General features: G+C 41.5%; 1 protein-coding gene across 1 annotated transcript in view; it reads right to left on the bottom strand.

Annotated features, from left to right (window-relative positions):
• Nucleotides 1-27807, bottom strand: part of POU6F2 (POU class 6 homeobox 2) — a 295043-nt gene that overhangs the window by 20428 nt on the left and 246808 nt on the right. Inside the window, exon 7 of the mRNA XM_071560682.1 lies at nt 2244-2450. Coding sequence (XP_071416783.1) covers nt 2244-2450 — 207 coding nt within the window. The remainder of the gene's footprint in view (nt 1-2243; nt 2451-27807) is intronic.

The raw sequence follows: 27807 nt of genomic DNA, 5'->3' as shown, positions 1-27807 counted from the left end.
TAAACCTATTCACTTTTCAAATGTTAGAATAGTTTGTATAGTGCCAGCTCGACAGCATTTCACTCTCCATCAGCATTATTCCTAAAAGAAATTTAGCTCTCATACATCTCTTCTGCTCGCACTGAAGTTCGTTTCCTCTGAATTCCTTCAGTAAAACCAGAAGAGCCAGTAGAGGGAGCACAAATACATAGAAATAATTTTCTGTGGTTCCTATAAAAATGATTACATGTACTATTTTCGTATAGTATTGGCATTACTTTTTTTTTCCCCTCCCCAATCAAAAGGACCATCCTGATCAAGCTCCAAGAAAGCCTGATCCAAGGTAAGGAGACCACGTTGTTTGGAGGCCCCTCCTGCAGCCTCTGGGGCCTCAAGGCTCTGTGGAAGAGGCAGAGGCTGAACCTTGTGGAATTGGTATTGGCAAAATAGTGTTTTCTACCTCCCCAGCAGTGCTGGGCAGAGCAGAACACCTCTGGCTCCTGCACATAAGCATCTCTCTGCAGAGTGGTGAGCTCTGCCAGCTGCTGGCTGCACAGGAGGGTAGAGGGTGGGGGACTGGCTCAGTACAGCACTCCATGGCTAAGCAGAACTCTCTGACTCGCAGCCCTGCTCAGTCAGCACTCTGTCCCTTTATGTGAGCACAGTGCCACCAGCTCTGCTGGGCACACCTCTGTCCCATCTCTGCTCACTGGCAGACATTGCCTGGCAGAAGCTGTTTTGTTGCAGGACTTAGAAGATGAGTTGCCCTGCAGGTGAGAGTCTCAGGTCCTCTATCCTCCTCCTTATTGCTAGATTTCATGAGTTTCAAATGGATTGCTGTGAGTTCTGAGAGCTTCCCCCACAAAGGAGGGAAAGATGTAATCTCTTCAGGCCACTGACTAGGAAAGAAACACCCCACCCCACACACCTCCAGGAACCCTCATGGAAACTGCTGAGTGTCTTATTCCCTTGTCAGGCTTTCCTGTGATGGGGAATGCAGAGCCTGCCCTCCCATCCATCCCACTTTGTTTGAAACCACACACACACAATTTCAAAAGCACTTGCCAGTAGTGCAAGTATGTTCCCATTAAAGAAAAGAGTTAGATAAATGACAAGTGCTTTGGAAGATGCCTCTGCTGGATACCACAGAGGACGGGATGGAAAAAACCCCCATGTAATCATTTGGATGCAAAACGTTTTCAAAACAAACAAAAAAGTCACCTTAGAGAGCCATTGGTTCTCTACTTCTAAATTTGAAAAAATAATAATTAAAAAAAAAAGATAAAATCATTGGTTTGGAGTTCAGAGTGGCCTGGGATTCTCATCAGCACACAAGAAGCTGCTACCTGTGCCTGGAGGTGTAGGCAGGACTGGCAATAAAGCACTACCAGCAACAGGAATGCTAAGCTAAACATTTAGGCAAGGGACAGTTTCATAAGCACCTCTTTGGTAATCACTTTTGATATATTTTCCATACTCAGTTTTGTCTCTTTCAGAGATTGCCTGGAAGAAGCTGTTTTGTTGCAGGACTCAGAAGGTGAGTTGCTCTGCAGGAGAGAGTGTCTCAGGTCCTCTATTCCCCTCTTTATTGCTAAATTTCATGAGTTTCAAATGGATTGCTGTGAGTTCTGAGACAAAACTGTAGGACTTCAATTTCTTGCTCTACAGATGTAGGCAAAACTAATAAATTTGACTTCAGAGTGCTGTGAAAAGAGCTACAGAAAACTTTCTGGATGTCAGTGTGGTCACTGGACCCATACTAGGAATTACCTCCTGCCTTACACTGGGTAATAATTTCCTTAAAATACTTTCTGTCTATGCAAATATACACAACCATATCTGATTTTCCAGTGAGGAAGACTACCAAGATTTTATATTTTCCCTGTATGTTCCAAATCATTTAAAGCCCCAATCTACCAGGTGACCACTAACCAAGGTACTGAAGGTTCCAGGCCAGCTGTGTCTCCCCTGCCTTATATTCCTGTTGTACTTTCCCTGCAGAAAATGTTTCAGTTGGCCCTATATTGACCTTGAAAAGAAAAAGAATAACTGCATCATCCTTGGGTGTATAAGTAAACTGTCTGACACCATTCATAACTACATATATAGTATGCAGTGATACACCAGGTACAACAGGATTAATTTTTGGTATTAAAAACAATAAAGAAGCATTTTTTTTATCAAGAGGCCATGAGAGTGCCTGTGGGGAGTAGAAGATCTGTGTGTGCCTGTTTTGCTGATCCCTCAGGCTCCAGACACGTTACCTGCTGGCCTGGTTTGAGCGGAGACAGAGTGATTCCCTGGGTATTGATGACGGGCAGGATCTGGTTGCCGATGACGGTGGCGATGATCTGTCCCTGGGCATTGGTCAGGAGCTGCGGCGTTATCGGCTGCACCTGCAGGCCCTGAGCTCCACCTGCCGCCTGGCTGGAGGGCACCGGGTTGGGCATCAGTGGGATTGTCCCAATAATCTGCAAGAAACAACACAGGGAGAATGCACATGTGCCACAGGTGATCACTGATGTTATGTACGTTCAATCAAACTGGGGGGAATAAGCACAGAGGGACAGGCAGGACATGCTGAGGGGGGAAACGAACAGTCCTTTACTGGACTTCAAACTGACTTGTCATGTCACATATCACCTGCACCTTTGACCACTGTCCACTGCCCCCTGTAACAATCTGCTGTGGCTGAGAAGGTAGGAAACAAATGTTGGGCCACGTTCTGGGCCCTGGGTCAGGGTTTGTTCCCACCTCACATCTTAGCACAGTGGAATAGATACAAATATCAATGGCTTTCTCTTGCTTTCTACAACTCATCCATACAGTGTTACTGACTGTGCCTGTGGAATTGTCCTTGACTCACTGATACCTGGTACTCTGGATGACCACCCGCTCCTCCCATGGGATCCCAGGAAGAAGCAAAAGAACACTGGTGCCTTTCAGGACATGTCTTATTAAGATACAGTCACAAAAAATGCAGCTGGTTTTGGATGACAGCTATGAAGTACAACACAACAGGAGGGCTGATGTTAGATAAAATATATTAGCTAACATTTCTGGGGCAAGTGCTTGCAGAAAGAGACACTGTGACATCTCAGAGTTGAGAATACAGCGATTTCCTAAAATGTGAATGTGACTGTAAAACTAATATTAGGATGTGATGTCAAACAGATGCTGTAAGGAAGCTTGTCAGTCAATAAGCTCCTAGGCTGAGAAAAGTTATGCTGTTGGAAGATTCTTCTCACAAGTAAGAGAACACCTGAAACAAAGTTCTGATAAAACCTGGGACTTGACACAAACTTTTTCTTTATTTTCAAACAGCAGCATATGAAGCTGCAGTCATAAGATTATTGCAAAAGGAAAAGTTAAAAAAAATAAAAAAAGCAAAACACATCACTACTTCCTTCACCATATCTCCTCTCTCTTTATCATAGTCCCCCACAAAACATTTACCCCACTGAAAGGCTTGCAGACTTCCCTCTCTAGAAACCTCGCCTCCTCCTCTCAGCACCCACCACTCTGCAGTGGTACTTCAGACCCCCCCTGGTGTGACCCCAGTTCCCCCGTGCCCTTACCACACACAGAGACCAGTGTAGACCTGCCTGGCTGCTGAGAAAAAGGGTGGATTATGGCTGAGCTTTCCTTCTTGGTCCCCAGGGAAGTTAGTGCCTGCTCAGTCTGTGATCTTCCCTCAGTCTGTCTGCTGATTGTCATCACGTTCAGGAGTTTATTCAGCTCTTTATATCTCTTTGTTTCTGACGAATTTTGTTGAAACTAAGCAGTTGTTTCAAAGCCATTAAGTAAGTATGGAGAGATGGATGGATGGAAAGAGAAGTATAGACAGCACTAGTCACAGACTAGTTTGTTCATAAAAATAGGCTAAAGTTTTTCCAGTGAAACTCAAAGGCAAGTTTTACTTCCCAAAACAAAACATACAAAATTCCTATGAATCCCAACGATTAATTTAGATTATATCAATGGAACCTGTACAATATGGCATAAAATTAGCTTTAAAATAACTGTCTAGTGAAAACATCAGTTAGCTTTGTGGGCAGACCGCTTAGTTACTTTGTGAAAGCGCAAAACTAGAGGAACAACTCTGAATGTCTTGCTAAAGATATAAACCAGATACAGGTGTGACCCGTGTGGTGAGCAGTACCAGAGATCTGTGGAGACCTCTGCCCACTTGAGTCACCAGAGACAATACAGAGCAAGCCCAGCAAACCCATGCTCAAAGAAGCATCGTGCGGTGCTGTCCGAGCGGCAGGTGCTGAAGTCAGTACCAGTTTACCAAAACTGCCCAAGCAGAAGTTAGGATGGGAAGAGCAGAGAACCATAAAAAAAAAGCAGGACAGCTCTCCTGTGGGAGAACCTGCGAAAATGGCAAGCCCAGCCACTAAGGTGTATTGTAAGAGCTGCATATATCAGACTGCTCAGAAAGACTGTAAAGATACCATTTAAGTTCTTCTTAATGCATTGCTGAAAGGTAGAGAGATCAATAAAGATTATTACCCCCATTCTACAGAGCATGAACGTAAAGCATGGTGGGGCATATTCAGAGTTAGCCTTCCAAGCTGGAATTTCCTGCAAGTTTCTCTCTGCAGATCACAGTACTTTTAGTCTGTTTTTTAAGGTGTCACTGGCTGAACAGCAGCTGTTCATGTGAGAAGATGGCTGTTCACTGAGCAGAGAGGTATTTATTTACATCATTACCAGAGTTCAGATTGCTTTCTAAAATCTGACTTCCAGCATGAATGAAATACAACTGCAACACCTTGCAACACGTAAACCTCTCCCAGTGTCTGTGACCCAACAAACATATTATTTCACTTTTAATATAATCTCACCAAACACAAGGAATAATCCCCCTTAATTTTGTCAGCAAAGGCATAGCAAAGGCCTCCCCTTCTTTTGCCATGTCTGTAAAGGACACAACCTTGGAGTGTCATTATTCCAATGTAACTTTAACAATCAAGGTCCTAATCCCAGCAAAGCAAAAAATGCTGCGCTGGTGTTATCAGTAATAGAAATGTTTGCATTCACATTTAAAATGCATTTCTTGGGCTGCAGCTGGACATCTCCCAGAATGACAATGCTGAAGTGGACAGTTTGTAAGGTCAGAAGCAGAAGGCTATCTGTGTGTGTTAATGTGTGTCACAGCCCATGCTGTACATGCACACAGCCAGAAACGAGCAGGGAAAGCACAGATGGCAGAGTGTTCCAGAAGGACAAACCAACAAATGCCCTCAGGGGTGTTACTGTAGGAGCCAAGGGTAAATGTGAGTGGGAAACAGTCCTTCCACTCACTGAAACTTACTGAGATGGCAGAAGGTTTTAGTCCATTTGATAAATAAAGTAAAATCTTATCTGGCAAAGAAAAAGAAACCCACTTGTCTCTACTCAAACAACAGGGCTACTGTTCATTGCATGCAGCTTTGTTTAAAATCAGATTCAGGTTTCCCCTTTCCAGCTCCCCCTTGTCCAACTGCCCTCTCCTAAATATCCTAACAGCTCATGAGTTCACACATGAGTACTGCAATTGATCCCTTCCTCAAACCTTGTGTGACTGTCCTGATGCTGAGCCAGATCCCCCTTCCTTCTAATTTTGGTATGAAATTCCCCCCCGGGCTCTGATAATCTGTCCTCTTCAATTACTGTAAAATATGAAGACAATTTATGGTTTTGATACACTTAAATCTTGTCAAGAAATAAAAACAGGCCATGGCACAGGCTGGAGGCAGTGAGGTGCCACAGCACAGACTATTTAATTGCCAGTGATTTCCTGGTTGGGAGGCATTGCTCCTCTCTAGGAAAGGCTGCTAGTTCAGATTACATTTAGGATGGTTCAGGAACAGCATGTGACAGGGACTCATCCCAGAAGATGCTCACAGAATCACTCAGTCACAGAATGGCTTGACTTGGAAGGGGCCTCTTACAGACCATCTGGTTCATCTGGCAGTGACATGTTTCACTGGACCACATTGCCTAAAGCCCCAACCCCTGAGCACTCCCAGGGGTGAGACACCCACAACTTCTCTGAGACACAGCACAAATGGCTTCTTACTCTGTCAGTGTTTGGACCCAATTTCATAAACAATCCTGCTTGTCAAAGATGTTCTTGAGGCTTTTTGCCCCCACCCACATCCCTAGAAGTCCTCATCTACAAAAATATAATTTAAGTAAAGTTTGGGTTTTTTTGGTTTGCTTTTTTTTTTACACTATGCCTGTGACTTTCCCAATTCCTTTATACATCCTACAACTGACAGTAGGTACTGATCACATCGAGCTGCAAAGCAGGTGTGGGATGCAAAACAAGTTTGGAAAGGGTTAATTCAGGGGACCCCCTGCCAGTGCTGCCCTAAGGCAGTCAGACTGTAATCTGCAGAGCACTGTTGATTAAAATAAATGACACCAGATTGTCTCTATTTGGAGCACAGGCACAAAATGCAGTGCAGGTGGAAATTATACTGATATATTTAATGTAAATTCAGAGCTCAACTTTTTACCATAGACAGGGCTTTGGTCTGCCTCTATTTAAAGCACTAAGTCTGCAATTCTGGCCCTGTTCAAGGTTCTGGCAACACTCTGACCCTTGATTTCCACCTCAAGTATTCATTATGTTTCTTTCATTTTTGTTTATGGATTAATAGATACACCAATTGTATCTTGAGCTGCTTAGAGAGAAGTTTTTACAGAAGTTTATTTGTTCTTTTGTTCTTCCAAATATTAACTAAATTTTAAAATTCAATTGTTTGTTTCTAACTTCAAAAGAAATTTAGGGTGTTTTTTAATGGCATGGAGTCTTTTCCATTGCTTAATCTGTTGGTGTGATTTTAGCATTTTAGGATTTCCAGATACTCCCAATGGCAGGGTAATGTCCTGGCACTGATTAACTGAAGTCTAGTCATTATTGCACCTTTAAACTGACTTGGGCCTTGCTCAGTAAAGGTTTCTTCTTAAAAATGAATTAGAAACCTCTGATGTCTCAAAAATGATCCCTTCAACAAATAATTATCCTTAAGAGAAATAACATAAATATCTATTCTTATCTTTTCTTCATGTTTAATTTCCTTTGTGGCTTGCTCTGCTGTAACACACAGCCTGAAACTGCAGGCAGAGGCTGAGTGACTGCTCAGAACTTCTGGGGATAAATGTTTAATTGCAACAGCATTTACACTGCAGATACTCCAGATTTTGCATCTCTCTCTAAAGGACTAATTGCGGATTTCCCAGCAGTGAGTCTTTCCTTGTGGCTCCCAATAAACCAATTGTGGTTTGACATCAGGTGAAGTTACTGTGATACTCGAAAATGAAGTGTCCAACTGTTTTTCAGAAGTTCTCCCTCTCCCCTCATGAGAAACAGGGATGATGCCTGGCTCCAGTGTTTTCCTAGCACAGCCTCAGGAATATTGCAAACTGCAGCCAAATGGATGGTTCAACAACTGCCTTTGTTTCTGTTCTGAAAAGGGTAAGTGAAATCAAAGCCCAGCTAGTTTGGTTCTACTGTCAGCAAGGGCTGATATAAAGGAAAAGTTGCCATTTCATCTGAAAAAAATGGCTTCAACTCTAAAAAGGAAAAGTTTTTTTCAGTAATATCATCAAAAGGAACATTCACCAATTGTATCAATGTTACAACCTTTTAAATAGTGAAGGTTAATTTTTCAGTTTTGAACAACAGAAGAACAACATAAAAAGAAAAGAGTAAAACAAGTGGAAAAGTAAAAAGGAACAGAAAAACTGTTCAACAAAATGAGACAAATCACCTTATCCACACAGACATGTGGGGCTGTTGGATGGGAAGCTGGAGATGATCTGGCAATGTGTTCTCACAGCCAAAAGGTCAAGCACCCCCTGGGCTGTATCAGCAGAGCTCAAGGGAAGGGTTTGTTTCCTCTGCTCTGCTCTCCCCAGACCCCACCTGTAGTGCTGCTCCATCTCAGGAGATCTCAGCACTGGAGACATCAGCCTTCCAGGTCCAGAGCAGGGCCATGAGCAGGGTCAGGGGCTGGAGCACCTTTGCTGTGAAAACAGGCTGAGAGAGCTGGGGTTGTTGGCATGGAGGAGAGAAGGTTCTGGGGAGGGCTGACAGCAGCCTTGCAGTGCCTAAGGGGGCCCACAGGAACCCCAGAGAAGGACCTTTCACAGGGGCACGTAGGACAAGGGAGCTGTGAAAGGACAAAGGGTAATGGCCTCAAACTGGGAGGGAGGTTTGGATAAGGTGTTAGGAAAAAGTTCTTTACTGTGAGGGTGGTGAGTGCCTGGCACAGATTGCCCATGAAATTTGTGGATGCTCCATCCCTGGAGGTGTCCAAGGCCAGCTTGGGTGGGGCTTTGGTCTAGTGGAAGGTGTCCCAGTCCACAGCGGGGAGGGTGGAACTGGATGATCTTTGAGGTCCCTTCCAACCCAAATCATTCTATCATCCTATGAGTTTCTAGAGGTTTGCAAACTTCTTTCAGAAGCTGCTTCTGTTCAGAGGTATTTTCTTTCTTGCAGGGGATCAGCATGAGTCACTCAAAGGAGAAAATCTAAGGAGAAAATGACTGAGGAAAAGGTCGAATAATGAGGATCTGCACAGGATTCTTTAACTTCTGTGCAGCTGCCCCTTTCTTAATCACACATGCATTTGTAAATATATACACTACCTGTATAAATCATAAAAACATAGATACACACATTTAAGAAATACATACGATTTATTATCTTTATATCCATAACCCCAGCTATTCATTTGCACTATACTTATACTATTAGATGGTTTATTTGTGACTGTCATAATGGAACAGTGAGTCTGATGTTCTGCCTGACTTTCTCAGTGCTTTAGTTTGTAGACAATAATGTTTGAATACTGACACCAAACTACGCAAGAACTTATGTGTTATCAATGTAGCAATTATGTGGTGAAAATTTTCTCAAGCAAATATTTGCTCTGGTAGCAGGGGCACTTGTACAGCCATAAAAAAGCATCCCTTTTTATTACACATTCCAATCAGCACAATATTCTTTCATTAGAAAAATCTATGTAATTATAAAATCAAAGCATTATGTTGAGTGTTTGCTGAATTGTTCTTTCTAAGCAATCTGCTTATCAGCTTTAGCTTCCTTTTAAAACAAGAATTAAATCAGGCATGAGGAACTCTAAGGAGAGGTCACAGTTCTGAGCTGAGCAAAGCAACTGTTGGTTTTAACCAGACTTACTGGTCCCAAGCATTTCTGAAAACCAGCTAGTGAGAGTCTTACAAAAAGTACTCCTCATTTAAAATTATTTGATGAATGTCTAGTATAAAATATCTTAGCAGTATTTGTTTGTTACGACAACAGATCCACATATGTTATGACAAAACAGCCAACACTATCATATCTGTTATGACAAAACAACCATAATTTCTAGTAGTGTTTGCTGATCACAAAAATAATTCACAACTTACTGTTTTAGCATTTGACTTCTTGTCTCCCAAACCCCAAACAGCTTTTCTGATTGCTGTGCAGATCCTTGTACGGTTATACAAACAAGGACACTTTTGCATGTGCCATTTTGGTTTTTGTTTTTTTTTTTTTTTGTTTTGTTTTTTTTTTTTTTGTTTGTTTGTTTTTTTTTTTGTAAATCATGCTAATAACAAAAAGTAGTGGCATTAATGTTCTCAGGAACTGAATGCATAGCAAGTGGACCAGCAGCATGAATTTCTAGAATTAATTACAATGAAAATATTTTGGAAGATATTCATTCACCTCTCCTTTCTTTTCATGTGGACTGAGATTTCCACAATTGCCTTCAGAAGTTACTTGGCTTCTCTGAAGATTTCAACTCAGCAACAAGCATCTCAGACAAGAAATCCCTGCTCTGAAACACAATTTCTCAGTTTTTTCAAGTTTTGTATATGGGCTGCATCCTCAAAAAGAGTTATTTTTCTTTTTAATTGTCATTGATGAAATTTCCTGAGGAAACAGAAGTATATTTTGGAAAACAACTTTGAAGGCTTAATGATGATGTTTTATTCTGTTGGTGACTTGTCTGTTTAGAATAGCAATGGATGATTTCTTAGATACTTCTCCATGAGAAACTGGACTGAAATCACCAACCATCACATAATCTTCAGATGCAATCTTTAGGACCAGAGTTCTTTAATGAGATTACAGGTCAAAGAATTTCTAGGCCATCAATATATTCTTGAATAATCTACTCGCATCTTCTCACTATCAAATTACATACACTATATAAAATATTTATCAGAGATCATTAAATGTCTCAGTCTGTAATTCTGAAGGGTGAAATTAATTAGGTGTGCTGATCCATTCAATCACTTCAGATCTGGCCAAAATCCACTACAGGAAGACCAATAAATGTTGCAATCAATCAGTAGCACTGATACTCAGCATTGTTGAGCCATATTTCTCCAAAAGCTGCTATAAACCTTGAGGTTGCTGCACAGCTGCAAGGACCACAAATGCCCCAGTACTCACCTGCCAGCCCAGAACCTCAACACAGCACCTGTGCAACAAGACATTCTGCTAAATACAAACTCATGCCCTATTTCAGATGATGCTTCCACAAATTTAGGTGATCTAGACTTAAGGGAAACTTAAAACTGTTGGTCTCCTTAATTAAGAGTTGTAACTTCAGTTTTTCAGGGCATTCATTTCTTTAACAAGCAATTTTCAGACAACTACAACCAACCCACAACACTTATCACAGTATGACTATGGTGGAACAAACCATCCTGGATCACCTCCCTACCATGGATGTCACTATGGAAACCAACAGTCCAGCCTGTAAAGTGCCATTTCATTATAATACAATACAATTACATGGGTGTTGAGGACAAGAACAAAAAATTCCTTTCACTGAAAGAGAGTGGGAACATTTAGATGGGTCCCATGCAAATTCTTGAATGAAAAATGGTCATGACTCCAAGTCTCTAGATCTGAATGTATAGGGAAAAAAACCTTCCTGAGATGAAATACAACTTTCTTTTGTCACACATTCATCAGAGATTTGCTTGCTCTCTTCAGTACTGATGCCTCCTGGAAAATTTGACCACCAAATCTAAACCCCACCTTAGTCCTTCTTACCTTGTGAAACTTTTTTAGGCTGCTGGTCCAGTGCACTGCTCTGCCAATCAGCACAGCCCTGGAAAGGCTCTAAAATTCCAGGCCTCCATTGAACCATCTGTAATGTTTTTGCATAAATGTTATTTACCTCCCTGCCAGCACTCCTCTAAGATTAGAGTAGTTTTTGTAAGGCTTTCTAAGAGTTCTGAAGAAGAGAGACCACACAAAGGCAGGGGGTTTATGTCCCACTGACAGTGCCCTCAGCTGGTGCTCCTCTGGAATGATAGCAGTGGGAGGGGATCCTTCCCTGCCTGGAAGCACAATGCCTGCAGGATCCCTCCTTAGCCAAGGCATCACTGATCCAGTTCACCTGAGCTGACAGGTAGAAGGGAAAGAAAGCTGCTCTGCTCACATCTTACAGCTGAATTTGAATTTCCACTTTGGACACCCCCTGACACCAATCATGCCTCTAAGTTCTGTCACACAGACATGTAGTACAGCATCTGCTACAAATGAGTGGTCCTAACATCCCTCTCAGGGCAAAACATTCCCTTGGAGCAATGGCACTTAACTCGGAAGGTGACTTTCCATGGGTCTGGAGACCAAGATTCAGTCACTGCTCCATTTCCACTGGCAAAATACAAAGGTGTGTGGTAGATTATGAAGAGGTTTGAGTACCACTCAGGCCTACCAGCTGAGGGAGCTGGGGGTGTTTAACCTGGAGAAGAGGAGGCTCAGAGGTGACCTCAGCACTGTCTGGAACTCCCTGAAGGGAAGTTCTGCCCAGGTGGGGGTTGGTCTCTTCTCCCAGGCACTCAGCAATAGGACAAGGGGGCACGGGCTCAAGCTCTGCCAGGGGAAAATGAAGTTGGAGAGCAGAAAAAAATTCTTTCCAGAGAGAGTGATCAGGCATTGGAATGGGGTGCCCAGAGAGGGGGTGGATTCCCCATCCCTGGAGGTTTTTCAACTGAGATTGGCCGTGGCACTGAGTGCCATGATCTGGTAAAGGGACTGGAGTTGGACCAAGGGTTGGACTTGATGATCTCAGAGGGCTTTTCCAATCCAATCGATTCTATGATTCTATGATTTTTGTGCATTCAAGATGTTCCTACTGACATAAATAGTCAAAAAATGACATGTAAATCTAACCAAATAATTCTCAAATTTAGGGAAGGCATAGCAAAAGGCTTTGTTTATGAACCCATGAGGAGAACCTGCAGCTTAATTACCACTTCTGTTCAGGGCTGGTCTGTAAGTCTGCTTAAGGGAGAGTTAAATAACTATGATTTTCTTTAAAAGCAGCAGTGGCCCTGAGGTAATCCCATCTCAGCACCTACACTGCTACTGCCACGAAGCAACACGCTCCTGATACAGACAGGCACGTTGGAATTTTATATGTATTTTGATAGGAATGGAAATTACGTGGCATTTCTCTTCTGCTGCAGCAGAGCCCACACCTCTGAGGGCAGTTCTGTGGAGGGCACAGGACCAGGGACAGTCTGTGCATTTTTTGTCTTTGCATGTTGTCTCTGTATCAGTCCTAAAGAGATTTCCGCTACAGAGGGCCCAAAGTGAGGGGCTCCTTTGCCTTCCTGGCCCCACAGGAAGGGGATGCTCACTGTGCAATATTCCTGCATTTCCTCCTCCTTAGGGTGTCTGGAGACTGTGATGAACTCTCTCAAGACTTACAAGTGGGATGCTGCACTTTCTCCTAATGTTTACTGGGAATACAGGTTCCTGAGGGAAGAACAAAGTGGATGCTACTTTAACTTCCCAATACAAAAAGAAAATACATTCAAGTAATTTTAAATACTGTGTAAAATGTTTAAAATCATGGCCAAAAGCTGGAGGAAAAAATGCACTGATAGTCCTAGAACAGACACTTATGCTTACAATTTATTTTGAATACTTCCCTAGAGCTATTGCTTTGCACAAAAGAACAGGAGAATCCAACCAGAGATACCTTTAGTTCATGAATGTGGAAAATTCTTAGTGGGACCACCAGATATTGCTTCCTTCTTTCAGATATTGCTTCCTTCATTCAGGCTTTGTCTTAATTCAAGTAGTCTCCTTGATAACAATCCAAGGAGCAAGGTATTAGTCAATAGGACTGAAAATGGTGGAATCTTCTATGAGGAGAACAAAGCTGATGTGAAATATGGGGAAACAACTGTAAAATGAAATTTAGCTTTTAATATTGACAAAATGCATACTGTAGCTACAAATGCTCTCGTAATACATTTTTTAAAGAACCAACACAGTCTCAGTAATACAAAACCTTCATAAAGCACTTCTTACTAAATCTTGGAGCAATAGTGGAGAAGATTCCCTGGTGTATGGGGTTTACAGAGAAGAGTGAAGAGATGAGTGAAGTGCAAATGCCACAGCATAATTCATATGTGGAACATTTTAATTGTGGGTAATGGCAGATTTTCAAATTTGTAAGTCAAAGGATTGTGCTCATTTCTGAGACAGAACTGAATATATTAACTGCCCTTGAAAGTGTATCAATATTTCTTCCTGTGCAAGCACAGCACAGTAAAATGCACTAAAAGATGAAAGCTCTTTGATCCTTTTGTATGCTTAAAGACACCAGCACAGTGCCAATACATTTGGAGGAAGAGGCTAGACAGAAAAGACATATTATTATTGGCCAAGATGGCACAATAACCCAAAACAGCGACACTGAGTGTAGTGAGGGCTACAAAAGTATTTATTGTTCATAGTTCTACCCCACTGAGTCTCCCAGGCCACAATGGATTCCTTTTTCCCTCTTCATTCACATGAAGTCATTAGTATGCAAACATATTTGATCTTGACATACACAAAAAACTCCAAGGATTCTTTCCCTTTTCACCTGTTCTTACAGATCCCATTTTCCCCAAGCAAATCAGACTCATGAGTAATTCTGGACATAAAGTTTAAAATTATGTCCATTTTTTTGTTTTAAATTTTAAGTTAATAAAAATCTGAAAAAATCCCCAACCCCCAAAAACTTTTGGGCTAGATTGAGCCACTCTGATCAAACTTGACATATTTAACATTCTTTTTAACCTTTCTAAACTAGAAAAAAGCTACACAAAATTGTCAAACAGAAAATGTAAAAATAAGGCACCCAAATCTCATCCAGACACTCTACTTCAAATTTTTACTGAACAGAATTTGTCAAAATGGCACATTCTATATTTAGATTCAATGCCACTTCTCCATCAGAAGTCAGTGATGAGAAAGGTGTCACTCAGTTCCACCCAGGCTGCTTCACTCAGCAAGGAAAATGTAAAGGTGTGTAAACAAAAAATAACCTCAAAAAAGGAATTAGCATCTCAAAAAAAAAAAAAGGAAAATAAGAAAGTTATCAAATATGCATTTGTTTATCACAGTCAAGTTTTATGATTCGAACCTGATTCATATATATTTTATGAAGAAAATATCCATTGTGGTGGCAAAATTAAATGTATTTTGAAACTTGTGTGTGACATTTATCTATCTGCTCTATCAGAAAAAAGTTGTCATATTCATTCAGACATATATTACTTTTTCAATTTCCTGTCAGTAATATTTTTTTAATGTTCTTTAGGGGGAGACCACAGGATTTCTCATTTCTCACAACAAAGGCCATAATCCATTAGAATTATGTTGATGAGTTTATACCTAAAAATGTGGCACATCTTTATTTTTTTTTTAAGAGATGAAAAATTTGCTCTTATCCATGACAATCTTGGGGTTTTGCTTTTTTTATTTTAAAGATACAGAGTCAGGTAGAGAATTGCCAGGTCTTTTTCTCCTTCTTTTAAAGTAGTTCATCACACAAAACACAAAATTAAGGTGCAATTTTGTGATGACTCGGCTTCTCCTGTGAGCCACAAGAGATAACAAAGATAGCACAAGTATTGAAACTCCTTTATCACAGATCTTCCCTTCCAAGGGAATGATTTAGATAGGAAGTTTCCATAAATCCATTGCTCAAAACCAAACAGTGCTGGGCAGCAGGAAAAGCTGAATGGTCCCAGCAGAAGACACAGAAGCCCATTAATTGAGTTAATTGAGAAGGTTTCTTTCATAGTAATGACACCATCCACAGCACTGACTAAGGTACACTCTTTGATGGTCACAAATCAGGAGGATTCCATGAACAACATTCCAATTTCATTTCTAAACCAACGCAGAACACTTGAAATCCAATTAGAGGATGTGCTTCCCCTTCTAAGCATACAGAATACCTAGGAATAAATCCAAATATTTGGTAAAGCTGGCAATAATTATGATGGCATATCTTCAAAGGCTGTTGCTCAGTTTGACTTAGATACATTCCTAAAATTTTTTGAGCACCAGCAACTTAGGCTATTTTTTAGGACAGAAATTCCTACATGATAAGGCTCTTTCATGACATTTGTGGTACTTGGAGATGTGCTGGAAATGCTTGGCCTGTGGTCTGAAGATTCAGTGTATCCCTTTTCTGTTCTAACCAAAACAGCAGAGTAAATGGGCAGAGCTGTATAAAAAGGAATCTGTCAAAGGGAGAGGTGTCTTCCCCACTACTGTGGTTCAAAGGGTTTTTTTAAACCAAAGAACCAGAGATGCAAAGTCTTAATTTATGCACAACTGATTTTTAAATAAGAGCATGCTACAGACAGAATACTTAATCTTACTTGAAAGAAAAGACTCTCAACAGACAGTCCCTCCCCTTCACACTGCAAACCATCATTTAGAGTATCAGTAAAATTAAATGCTTTAAATAATTCAGATACCATTCTGCTGGTCTCCAGGATGCTGCTTCTTGGAGTATCTGGGAAACATAAAGAAGCAAGCAAGAAAACAGGAGCACAGTATTCACAAAAATGCAGAGTGCCTCTAGACTTAGCTTAAAAATAAGGCAGGTGCTAAGTTCTGCATGGCCACCACCAGCTGCCACCAGCACCTGAGTTAAAACTGCTGCAACTGCCCTGCTGACCTGAAGGACAGTATTACCAAAAGGACTCAAGTGCCAGGAAAAAGAACTGGTGTATGGTATTCTAAGTATTGAATTTATGTCATTTAATGTTAGGCATCTAACATTAGAAGTTCAGTTGTAGACTGCCATTTAAACTCTTTCTAGTTAATGCAGAGAGGGAGGAGTCTCTGCAAGATGGTTCACTGAAGCCTAAAAAGGATGGCTTAGATGGGTGAGATGTTCTGTTCTTTGAGAGTGCCTATTTGTTTCAGTGATGGTAGAAAACACAAAGCAATTAGCTTAGTTTTGATGCATCCTAAGTCAATTTTCATGTCGTTAAAATCAGGGAAAAGGAATTCCAAGTCCAGAGTCCAAAGAAGTACAGGACTCTGCTGAAGAGGAGACTGAGGGGAGACCTCATTGCAGGTACAACTTCCTCGGGAGGGGCAGAGGAGGAGCAGGCACTGATCTCTGCTCTGTGGGGACCAGGGACAGCCCCCAGGGAATGGCCTGGAGCTGTGTCAGGGCAGGGACAGCACCCAGAGAATGACCTGGAGCTGTGTCAGGGCAGGGTCAGCCCCCAGGGAATGACCTGGAGCTGTGTCAGGGCAGGGACAGCCCCCAGGGAATGGCCTGGAGCTGTGTCAGGGCAGGGACAGCCCCCAGTGAATGGCTGGAGCTGTGTCAGGGCAGGGACAGCCCCCAGGGAATGGCTGGAGCTGTGCCAGGGCAGGGACAGCCCCCAGGGAATGGCCTGGAGCTGTGTCAGGGCAGGGTCAGCCCTCAGGGAATGGCCTGGAGCTGTGTCAGGGCAGGGACAGCACCCAGGGAATGGCTGGAGCTGTGTCAGGGCAGGTTCAGGTTGGATCTCAGGAAAAGGTCCTTCCCCCAGAGGGTGGTGGGCACTGACCAGGCTCCCCAGGGCAGTGGGCACAGCCCCAAGGCTGGCAGAGCTCAGGAAGTGTTTGGATGATGCTCTGGGGCACAGGGAGTGACTCTGGGGATGGGCCTGTGCAGGGCTGAGGGTTGGACTTGATGATCCTTGTGGGTCTCTTCCAATTCAGGATGTTCTGTGACAGTCCATGAATTGCAATATTGACCTACAGTCTCCAAGTAACTTGGAAAACAGTTGCCCTTTTACTGCCCATCTGAATCTCAGCTGTACATAACAGGTGGAAAAAATAATTTTTGAAAAGCTTAAAAAATAAAATAAAATCACAGAGATTTTTTCCAAGAAAGAGAGTCAACTTTTCTTTATTTTTTCCTTTTTGAGTTACTATTAAAATAAGACAAGGCTTTGAGAGGACCTCACTGGTTGAAAAGATGTTCAACACATGCACAAAATGAAATCTGTTTGACCATCCCTCTCTATTACAAACAAACACAGAGACAGAGATGATTCACTTAAATTACTTCAACTTGACTGGTAATATCTTGACACATTTCACTGGGGAGGGTATAACTTACACAGCTCTTAAAAAGTAAGTTTAAAAAAAGGACACAGCAATGACTGCGGACTGAAGATTTATTAGAAAGATTCCCTAACCATCTCTTGGAAGTAAAATTTCCATTCTGTGCAAACTCAGTGAGAAATTGCTTTCCTGACATGATGCTCATTTATCTCCCCTCACTCTGTGTTCTTTGAGGTCTCCTTTTGCATCATTTGTTGGGCAGGATGAGGCCGATTGGAGCATTTCTACATTTGCGCTGTTGCCAGAGAGCACAGTGATTTAGTGGATCAGGCATGCATCATTCATGTTTGCTCCTTCTTTTCACTGCATATGATTTTAAGGAGAAATAAAAGGCAAGAGGGAGCCAAGGGTACAACTTGCCTCAGTAAATGTCTCTTAGTAGGGGCCCTTCCCAATGATGGATCAGGTTATGAGCATTTGAGCCTGACTCAGTAATATTTAACATATATATTTTTATCTGCATTCAGAAAAGCCTTTTGGTGTAGTGTACTTGTGACATTTCGTTCCCTCATCTCACAGGAGGTAATACATTGTTGGTTAAGGACTCCCACGTAAGGAAAGCTCTGAGTATTCATTGTTACATACACAGCAGCATGAATCTATCTGAACAGGCAAGTGCTTCTGTCTATTACTAACAGTATTTCTAGGGCTACTATTAGGATTTTAAATAATTACCCTTCCAAAAAGCTTGTCTAGATTTTGTCCTGTACTCCTTTCCAACAGCCTGCTAAACTCTTATAAAAACACAGTTTGTGTTTGCAATTTCAGAACATTTTCAATCGGCTCTTGGACTTCACAGATGAGAATCCTACAAGGGCCTCTTATGCCTTTCTGTATCTGGTGCATGGAGCATCAGGTAGTTTTGTTCTCTTTGGACCTTTGTGAACAAAAATTAAAATTAAAAACCATAATTTTTCTGAGAAGTCATCAAATATTTAATCTGGGTCTCCAGGCAGGTTTTTGTCTTGGCTGTTGTGGCAAAGCTTCTCAGGAGTGGGAGAGGAGAACGTGGCACTCTTTGCTAATGCCAGTTTTGTGCTATTTTCATTCAAAGGTGGTGACCTTCTGACTTTTCTAACCTCTGTGTGCACTGATTCTTGAACCTTCTGCTTTAATGACCATAAAGAGCAACTGTTTTTAAATTCACATGTCCACCTGACATCACAGATGGGTGACTGTCTCCTGCATGTGTCTCCACCTGAACAGCAGGTGTGATGGCTGGGACATTTTGGTGCCTCAGAGCCAGGAGAGACAGACTCCTGGGTATCAACATAGACTGTCCAGGAGGAGAACATACAGGATTAAACACAGGAGTTGCTAATAACAATATAACACTCTAGTTCTACAAAATACAAACCCCACACAGCAGTATCTGTACAACTAAAATTATCAGAGCTATAGTGCAGATCCCAGAAGATGTGGTTTAAACACCTAAAAATGGAAGTCACCCCCCAGCACTTTGGAGTGCCCTGTGGAGGTGATGCTCATCAACATGAGAGACACCTGAAGAAACAGCCAGACCATGCCATCCTGGGCAGATGTTGGGGAATCTTTTCCACACAGTTCCGTTAACAAGCCTGTTTTCCTGACCTTCTAATTACTTCACTCTGGCCTCTTGTGCAGAACTGTCAATAGGACCAGTCCACACAGGATCTCCTAGCAGTGAAAGGACAGAGTGTTAACACACAGGATCTTTTCAGTCTCACTTTGCAGTCATTGCATAATATTTATACCTTGGTGAGAAATTGAACCCTTAGAAAAGTACAGGCCTAGTTTTATGTCCCACAGATGAATATGGGGACTAAATTAATAGAATGCAGACAATTCTGGCCTCTGTACAGTCATCCCAAAGACAGAATCATGACTCAAGAAGCTAATTAAAATATTGATAATTTCAGTTCCCTGTGGGTCATTTCATCTTTTCTGAGATGAACACAACTGTTTCCATACACACATGTGTGTCTTCATGTATTCAGTTGGGAAAAAACCCAATAGATATCTGTTCTATTTGAAATGCTTCAGGATTTTGCCAGGATATGGCAATAAGACACAGAGGAAAGAACATTTTTCTGGATGGGTCATGGGAGGCCTAAAGGAGAGTTGTACTCTGTCTAAAATGGGACTAAGGACCTACGTGTAACTAACTGGGTCCCAGATACAGTGTGGGACAAAGGACTATCCTCAGGAAAAGAAAATGGTAAAGATAGGGGAAGTAGACCAGGAAGGGGGGAACTGGAGCCCTTGGGGTGTCTGAGGATGTGCCACACCTGACACTGGCCCCAGGGATCAACCTGTGCATCACTGCGCCTGTTCCCACAAGGGTTTACGCTTCCTCTTACGGGAGGAACCGAAAGAGCAGAACCAGAATGGGTGAGAACAAATTAAGGCTAAGAAGAAGAACTGAGAGGGAAAGAAGAGGGAAATTTTATCCTGGCGAGTGGTGTCACTTCCCCCTTAAAGCTGGTACACTGCCTGGGTTGGGTATCCTCCCTTTCCTTTGAGGCTGCCTCTTTGTGCTCTCAAATGAGACACATCTCAGCTGAATGCACAGCCCTCAAAGAAGGGAGTGCTTTAGTCCTCTGGAGATGACAACTAACAAGTTAAAATTAAACTTTTTCAGTTGGGCTGCAGTGACCTATTTATACAATTTCTTTCTTGCTAGCTAGCTTCTTTTTTAACATTACAAGGTGTACCTGGCCTCTCTCATCTCTCTCTAAACTGTCTCCCTGATGTCCTGATCACTCTCTGATCTATTTTTCTATCTGCTAGGTGAATGATAATATGACATATCCAACCTCTAAAACAAACCATTTATTTTGAAACTTGGCTATGTCAGAGTATTTGATGCGTCAAACATGAAAATGAATGTATATTTGGATATTGGGTACATCATGTCTTGATATTAAATTATCCCCTGAAAAGTGGATTGATTTTTAAACTGGCAGGATACATGTATTGCTTCCTTGAGTCTCTGGCACAAAGATAGACATGAGGGGAGTCTGGGAAAGGTTCTCTATGAAGCAGAAACAGAATTGCTCAAGGGCTATGAGTGTTTTCTTTATATTAATAAATTCCTCTTTGTGCTTAAGGAAAGAGATTCTGTCATTCTCTTCCACTATTATGTGACAATAATACATTAATCTTCTATGAGAGATACTTATCCTAGAGACAATATTTAATTAATGTGCAATGAAGGGCATTTAAAAGAAAAAGGTACTTTAAAAATCCTATATATTTAATAAATTGGCACAGATATTTCAAAGTCCTTTTTTATTTTCTGGTATCTGGGCCATTTGCATACATGCCCATGGAAGCCTTTCACTGACAGCATCTGAGGCAAAATGACAACCTGAGATACGCTTTTAGAGAGATTGAGTGTCCATTCATGGTTAGGACTGGGATTTTTTTTTTCTGCTTGAACTTTCCCTGTCACTGTTCACAGATCAACACAGGGAAAGAGCACAATTCTTTGCAGTACTCCAGACTCAAACCAGGAGACAAAGAGTCCTTGCTCTTGCAGGACAATTCCTGTCCAGTGTGCTGCTTTCAAAGCTTGTGGTTCTGCATACAGAAGCCTATGGGTCTGCATCTCCCTTCTTATCCCTAGGAACACATCTCACTGGTTGCCTTATAATCAAGTGAGTCAATCAAGCATTTCTGTCATTTCTCCTCGTTATGTGAACACTGCTCGGGGCAGACACATTTCTGGATTTTCGAATTCTTCCTGAGATATTGGTAAAATATATGGACTCCTCATCCTTTCAGATTTTGAAAGAAATACTGCACTGCAAGTATGAGAGCACCAAATTTTCTCTCCTCACCTGTATCTCTCTCACACACACACAGAGATATCAGGACTGCAGCCCAACAGGAAGGCCAATGGCATTCATACATGCATGAAGACACAACTTTCAAGAAATTCTAAACCACCAAAACAACAGGAGTGCTCTGTCAGTGAGTCAAGGACGTTGCATGTTTAACATTTTACATTAAATTACACTTTTGACAGAGTGGGAAGTTCTAGCCAGGTGGGGGCTGGTCTCTTCTCCCAGGTACTCAGCAGTAGGACAAGGGGGCACAGACTCAAGCTCTGCCAAGGGAAATTGAAGTTGGAGATCAAAAAAAAATTTTTTTCCAGAGAGGGGGTGGATTCCCCATCCTTGGAGGTTTTTAAACTGAGATTGGATGTGGCACTGAGTGCCATGATCTGGTAAAGGGACTGGAGTTCTACCAAGGGTTGGACTTGATGATCTTGGAGGTCTTTTTAATCCCAATCCATTCTATGATTCTATGATTCAATGATCTGGCTTTTTTGTTCCATTTGTCCAAACAGTCTTCTTGGTTGGGATAAGTTAGGTAAAATCTAAGTAAGACTAAGCACCATGTTACACAAAGAACTATGATCTGAGTTCTTTCAGAAATGATGAGGCACATTTGGAAAGGTAACTCAAAGAAATTCTCAGATCTGGCCCACTGTTGCTTCTGCTTTCCTACAGCCTTTTTATAATCCAATGTGCAGAGCATTCCCTCACAGAAAGGAGAAATCCAAAATTAAGAATATTACTGGATTCCCCTCTCCTGCGAGTCTCATACAGCAGAGTTTCCATCATTTGCTTGGACAATGATGTGACCTCAATGTTCTCAGCTTTGCCAGCTCCTGAAGGCAGTGGTGCAATACTCCTCAGCATGACAATTCCACTCTTTGGGAAACATCAGTAATAGAGAAAGCACTTTTCTTGGCACCACCGACTTGCATCAACCCTGTCCAAGGTTTTGCTTATGTCACCTTAAAAAATTTTCAGTGTACTCAGGAAAACTTCAGCCTTTACCATCAAGTTCCTCTGTGGTCTGTTCATCTAAATGGCTGCCTAATGCTCCTGGGTGAAACCTGTAATTACCAAATTCAGTCTGCCAGGATAATAACAGTCCAACCTGCTCTGTGCACAGCAAAGTCTGCTTTTTAAGGGGAAAGTCAAGAACTTGGAATGGATTCCAACAGCAGCTGAGGAGCACTCCTGGGTTCATCACCTCTGGCTTCAGCACATTCTGCTGCAGAAGCTCAGTACACTTCTGCTGTCTGCCTTTCTCTGATGCAAATAAAAGCAATTTGCATCCCTAAGACACCCCTTGCTGAAGATTTAAAAATCCAAATGAAAACAAAACTTCAAAAGAAAAGTCAAACAGACAAAGAAATTCCTAACAAAGACAGACAAAACCACTCTAATCAAACATGTGACACACTATTCTGCAAGTTTCCACTGGGAGGAAGCCCAATTTGTGACTATCACTAGTCATGTTTCTTACTGGAAGGTGATAAGATATGATGATAAGGAGAGCAGTGTAAGAACCTCTGTAGAGCAGGAAGATTTCATTGACTGTGATGTGTGTCACTGGTGATAATAATGACAATTTTCCATGCCTGTAACCACCTCATGATGCTAAGGTGAACAGATTACAGGAGGGGTAGGTTCTTCTTTTAGTTACTAGTTAGCCTTCGTGAAAATGGTATGTATGTTGACCCAGCTGTTTGTTTGGTTTTCACCTCCACCCAAAAGTAATTAAGAAGGCAATGACAAAAGGACAGATGTGTCCTGTATTTCTGACTTGAAATAATTAATTTAGAGTAGCAACATTTTCAAAACTACCTAAATGCTTCAGGCTTTTAAGGTTCTCTTCAAAGTCTATTTACTCCACATAATACAGAGTGTTAGCAGGACCCCAGAGGTAATAACTAATGAGCTAGATCCTATGTCACCTTGTTGAGAAGCAGAATTAATTAGTCCAGCCATAACAAGATCCTACCAAGGGTTTTGACTTTTAGAATCTGTGCTGGCACAGCACTGAGACATAAATGAACTGTCTCTGGCAATTTGCTTGCAATGCTCTGTTACAGTGAACGTGCCTTCAAGCACTGACACTCATAACACTGAGTGAAGGAAACTCAGGCTTGTACAGGTATGAAAGTTGCTTTTGAAAATAAGACTTGGGTGCCTCTGAAAAACACCTACACCCAAGACACAGTCCCTGGGGCAGGGATCCAGGCAAGAGGCTGCAAAAGTGGGGAGTTCAGCACTAAAAGGAAGATTCGCTGCAAGTTGGATGAAAGAAATTTCAGTGGCCTTTCTGGATCGATGTGGATCATTTTCAAGCCTGGCAGAGGTTTCATTACACAATTATCCTTTCAATTAATCAGAGATCACTGACTAAAATAGACAAAAGAGACTGGTCAGCTCTTGTTTTGATATAATCACTCTGCCCCAGTCCATTTAAACTGCCCATTTGCATGACCTGAGAGCTTGGTCCATATATTTTTACCTTTATGCCAATATGGCTACACTTGAGATCAGATAAGTAGTGCAGTAAAATAAAGACACAGTCAGCAAAAATATGTTAAAAGAATTATTTGTCTTTTGATTCGAATTCACATGGGAGGTAATTAAACAAACAGCCTCCTCCTTGTATAGCTGTGGGGAGGGAAACCAATGGAAAAAAATATCTTCCCTTACAACTGACCTTTTCTCAGAGTACGTGCCCTTTTCTTCCTGCAAACAGCTCAGCTGCACATGTTCAGCACAGGGGAACTTTGGGGGGAACACAGAGAATCAGACTCCACCCAGCAGAAATTCAATACAATAGTATGAAGGTCTGTCAGAACAGGTTCTGCTGGTGAAGGGTTTCCCAAGGAATGTTCTTAAATGTTTGACTGTGACCATCCCTCCCTTTAACCTCTACCTCAAAATGTGCCTCTTAATTTCTCAGGCTTCCCACGAAGTATGCTTAATACACACCATTCTGAGCCCAGCATCTCAGAGTTCAGTCTCCCTGAACCCTGGGAAGATGTTATTTGCAGTTACTATTTAAACAGGTGTTGTTAAGAATCTTGTGATATAGTGAGGGCTAAAATATTAGTGGTCAGCCTGTGTTAGAGATGCACAGGTGAAACAGGTGCAGAAATGGGAACAAGAAAGAGAAGAGAGAATTAAGAGAAAAGGCTGAAAGACATGGAACACTGGAGAGCACGTGAATGGCACATATCCAGAAGGGCTCTAAGGTCTGTTACACATCACAGGCTTTGGGGGCCCTCGAGCTTCTGGGAGAGGACAAAACCCTAAACCAACAAAAACAGCCCAACAAACAATCACCATCCTTCTTTTAAGTCTGATGAGGAGTTGAACTTTGCATTCCCAGGGGTAGCTGCCAGTTTTATTGTTTAGTGATGAAAACTAGGTCACATACCAGTTTCTACATATCTTCTTGGAGATGACTGCTAATTCCACAGCCCTAACTTTGTAATTTTGCTTATAGCTATTGAGAAGTTCTTGCAGCTCTGGTTCTAGAGAATCAAAAGTTTTATAAACAACTTTGCATATACATAGCCATTTGCTCATTGGGCCATACTCTACCAGCAAGAAAAAGGAGGAAAAGTTGTGGAATTGAGCAAGAGCAACAGGAAAAAATCAGTGTATTGGTTTCATCTATGCACAAAATTACACTCTTGTCACTGAATGCCATACTACAGGGACTCCAGAAATGCTGTAAAACCCTGCAAAGGTATTTATTTCAGTACTAGAATATCTGATTTCTATTTAGCTGAAACAAAACTGATACAAAAAGTTAATAATGAACTAACGTATTACTATCTAAATAAATAATAAAACCGGTTCTCCACTCAGTTTACTCTCACCTGTTTAACTAAACCACATTAAAATCTGCCTTAGATTTTAAAAGTGTGTTTCCTTTTAGAGTGGAGATAACTGAACATTATCAGAATAGAAAGAAAACACTGCAGCCACCTTTTTCCACCCCATTTTTAATGTGCTCACCCTGCACAGGAAGGTAATGCACGGGAACTCATTGGTCCCAGCACTGTGGCCCATCCTGTATTTCCCAGATTGTGGCCTTGGCCACTTAAACTAGAGACAGGACAGCTGTTCTGCCTGGATTCACAAACTTAGTCTGTAAATAGCTGTGGTCATTTCAGAAAAAAGGCAGCTGCAGAAACCAGTGCAAATAGTAGCACCTCCATGTACACATGTGATAGTTGGGACAGCAGACATTGCCCTCACCATGAGAGACACTTCAGCACTTTCCAAGTCAGTCCACAATGAGGACAATGCTATTTTTTAAATCCCATCCCCGTTGCTATTGCACATGACATATTACATTGTACTGTACAGTGTGTGGTGATGAGAAATTCCCTGCTTATTTAATTGTGATCCTTCAATGAATTTGAAAGGGGGCACTTTATTTCCATTTCTTTAATTTACCAGTCCTTTAGCTGATGATTTTATTAACTCTTGTATTTGAGAACTGATGCTTAACAAAAAGAGGAGAAGAAGAAAAGGCCCTTGGCAGTATTGTGAAGGCCTGGAACTGAATAATGCACTTTAATAATGAGGAATAGAGCCATGGCTTTTGCTGATGGCTGTGACCGGCTCCGTGACCTGATTATGTCGCAGAGTGTCAGCAGCTGAGACACTACAAAAGGAAGAGCATCCCATCAAATCTATCTCCATTGTAATCACGGGCGCTGCTGAGAGCCTTGTTAGGAGCAGGGAATCCATCAGGGCTCATTAGCACCGTTTACCATCAAGGAGCTCAAAGAGCCAATGCGACCCTCTCATCAGAATAATGAGAACCAAAGCACTCCTATTATCTAATTGGATCAACAATGCCTCTCTCCCTCCTTCCTTTTCTGAGCTACTTGTGGACTATAACCCTCAAAAATTAGTTAGTTTTTGTTAATTGCCAGGGTGGAGCTGTGCTTGAGGTTTTTTTACGCAGAAGGTTTTCACATCTAAAGGGTACAGTGAAGCCTGAGTTCCTTCAGGGGCATTCTTAGGTTATCCTGATACAATCCCAATTAATTAACTTAATACTTAGATTTTCCTATTAATCTACCAGGAAAGAAACTGCATTGGTCTCTTCATGCACAAGACATTTCATTATGCCAGCTCTTACCATGCTACTTTTTCCCTTTTTATGGTAAAATGTAATTTTGCAATTGCTGGATTAGGATGTATTTTTCTCCTGTTAGACAACTTCCATCCTTCAAAAAAACCCAAAAAAACCCCAACTAAATTTACTCAGCACCCACATTTAAAATGCATTTGATCTTGGGCTGAAGTCAAGAGATTGGATGAATGCAACTGATGGCAATTAAGGAACCAGATGCACCAACCCTGTTCCATGTGTCTGGGGCTCTTTTCCTTAAAATTATTACAAAATCAGCCCAAGTACTTTTTTCATCTACTTAATAGACATAGTAAAACCCATGCAAAACTCCCAATATCTTCTTTCATTAGGCAAACCAGGGTGAAAAAGAGAGATGTTGGGTTATGAAACCTCTGCAGGGTCCAGGTTCAGCAATGGCATTACGATCCCATTAGGATCCCACAGGCTGAGGCTGAGCAGGCAGAGCTTCTCTTTGACATCAATGTATCCACTGACAGGGGCACCTGGCAAACCTGCTAACCTGGCCTTTAAATACAAGATATGAAAGCCCAGTCCTGCAAATGCCTTCTGGAAAGTGCTGAGGGCAAACAGAATGTAAGCAGTGTTACATGGGCCCATAGCTCTTCTTAATACGCCTCTGAAAATGAAAATTTGATTTAGAGTCCTCTACCTGCACTATATCAAATTAATCAGGTGATCTAATCATATTATTTCAATGGATTAGATCTCTTGGTTATGGTCTTGGGAAGCTCTGGTATTACAGTTCATAGTGACATCCAAAGCAAAAGAAGAAAAATAAATTAATGCACCATAGCTGTGAATTCAATAATTAAATTAATAACAAATATGTTATAAAATTATTGTTAATGTATATAATTTTATTGCTGTAATTGTAAGAACTCCTCAGCTGTTGGGAATTAAGGCCATGCCATATGTCATTTAAAGGATCATTTCCCTAAATTTGGCACGGGATCTGGGATTTGACCTATAGCTTAATGTCTCCAGGGATTCCTGCTCACCACACATTTAGCCAGACAGATGGGCATTTACAAGCCCTGAATTTTTGCAACAGAAGCACATGTAATTACAAAGATTGCACATACAAACCTTCTAGGAAGTCATCCAGCTTTATATTTGCAGGAGTGAATTTTGGGTGTCACACTTGAGATCCTTTAAAAGGGGTAATTTTTGAAGGACAGATTCTTAACATATGATGCAAATCTGGCTCTTTAAGGACACCAAGCAGATTATTCAGAAATGGAGTGTCCCAAATTACTACTCACTTATGCTCCCTGTTTTGAAGAAACCCCTTTTAATTCTTAGTTAAGTGCTATAATTTTATTAATTTGAAGCAATGTAATTTAATTTCTGGAATGCAGTTTCATTATAATTAATAGTCCTGTTTTAAGACAGACTGAGAA

This window comes from Pithys albifrons, chromosome 7 (genome assembly GCF_047495875.1).
Source record: "Pithys albifrons albifrons isolate INPA30051 chromosome 7, PitAlb_v1, whole genome shotgun sequence".
Taxonomy (NCBI): Eukaryota; Metazoa; Chordata; class Aves; order Passeriformes; family Thamnophilidae; genus Pithys; species Pithys albifrons.
The sequence above is the reverse complement of the archived record's forward strand: the minus strand, read 5'-3'. Positions and strand labels throughout refer to the sequence as shown.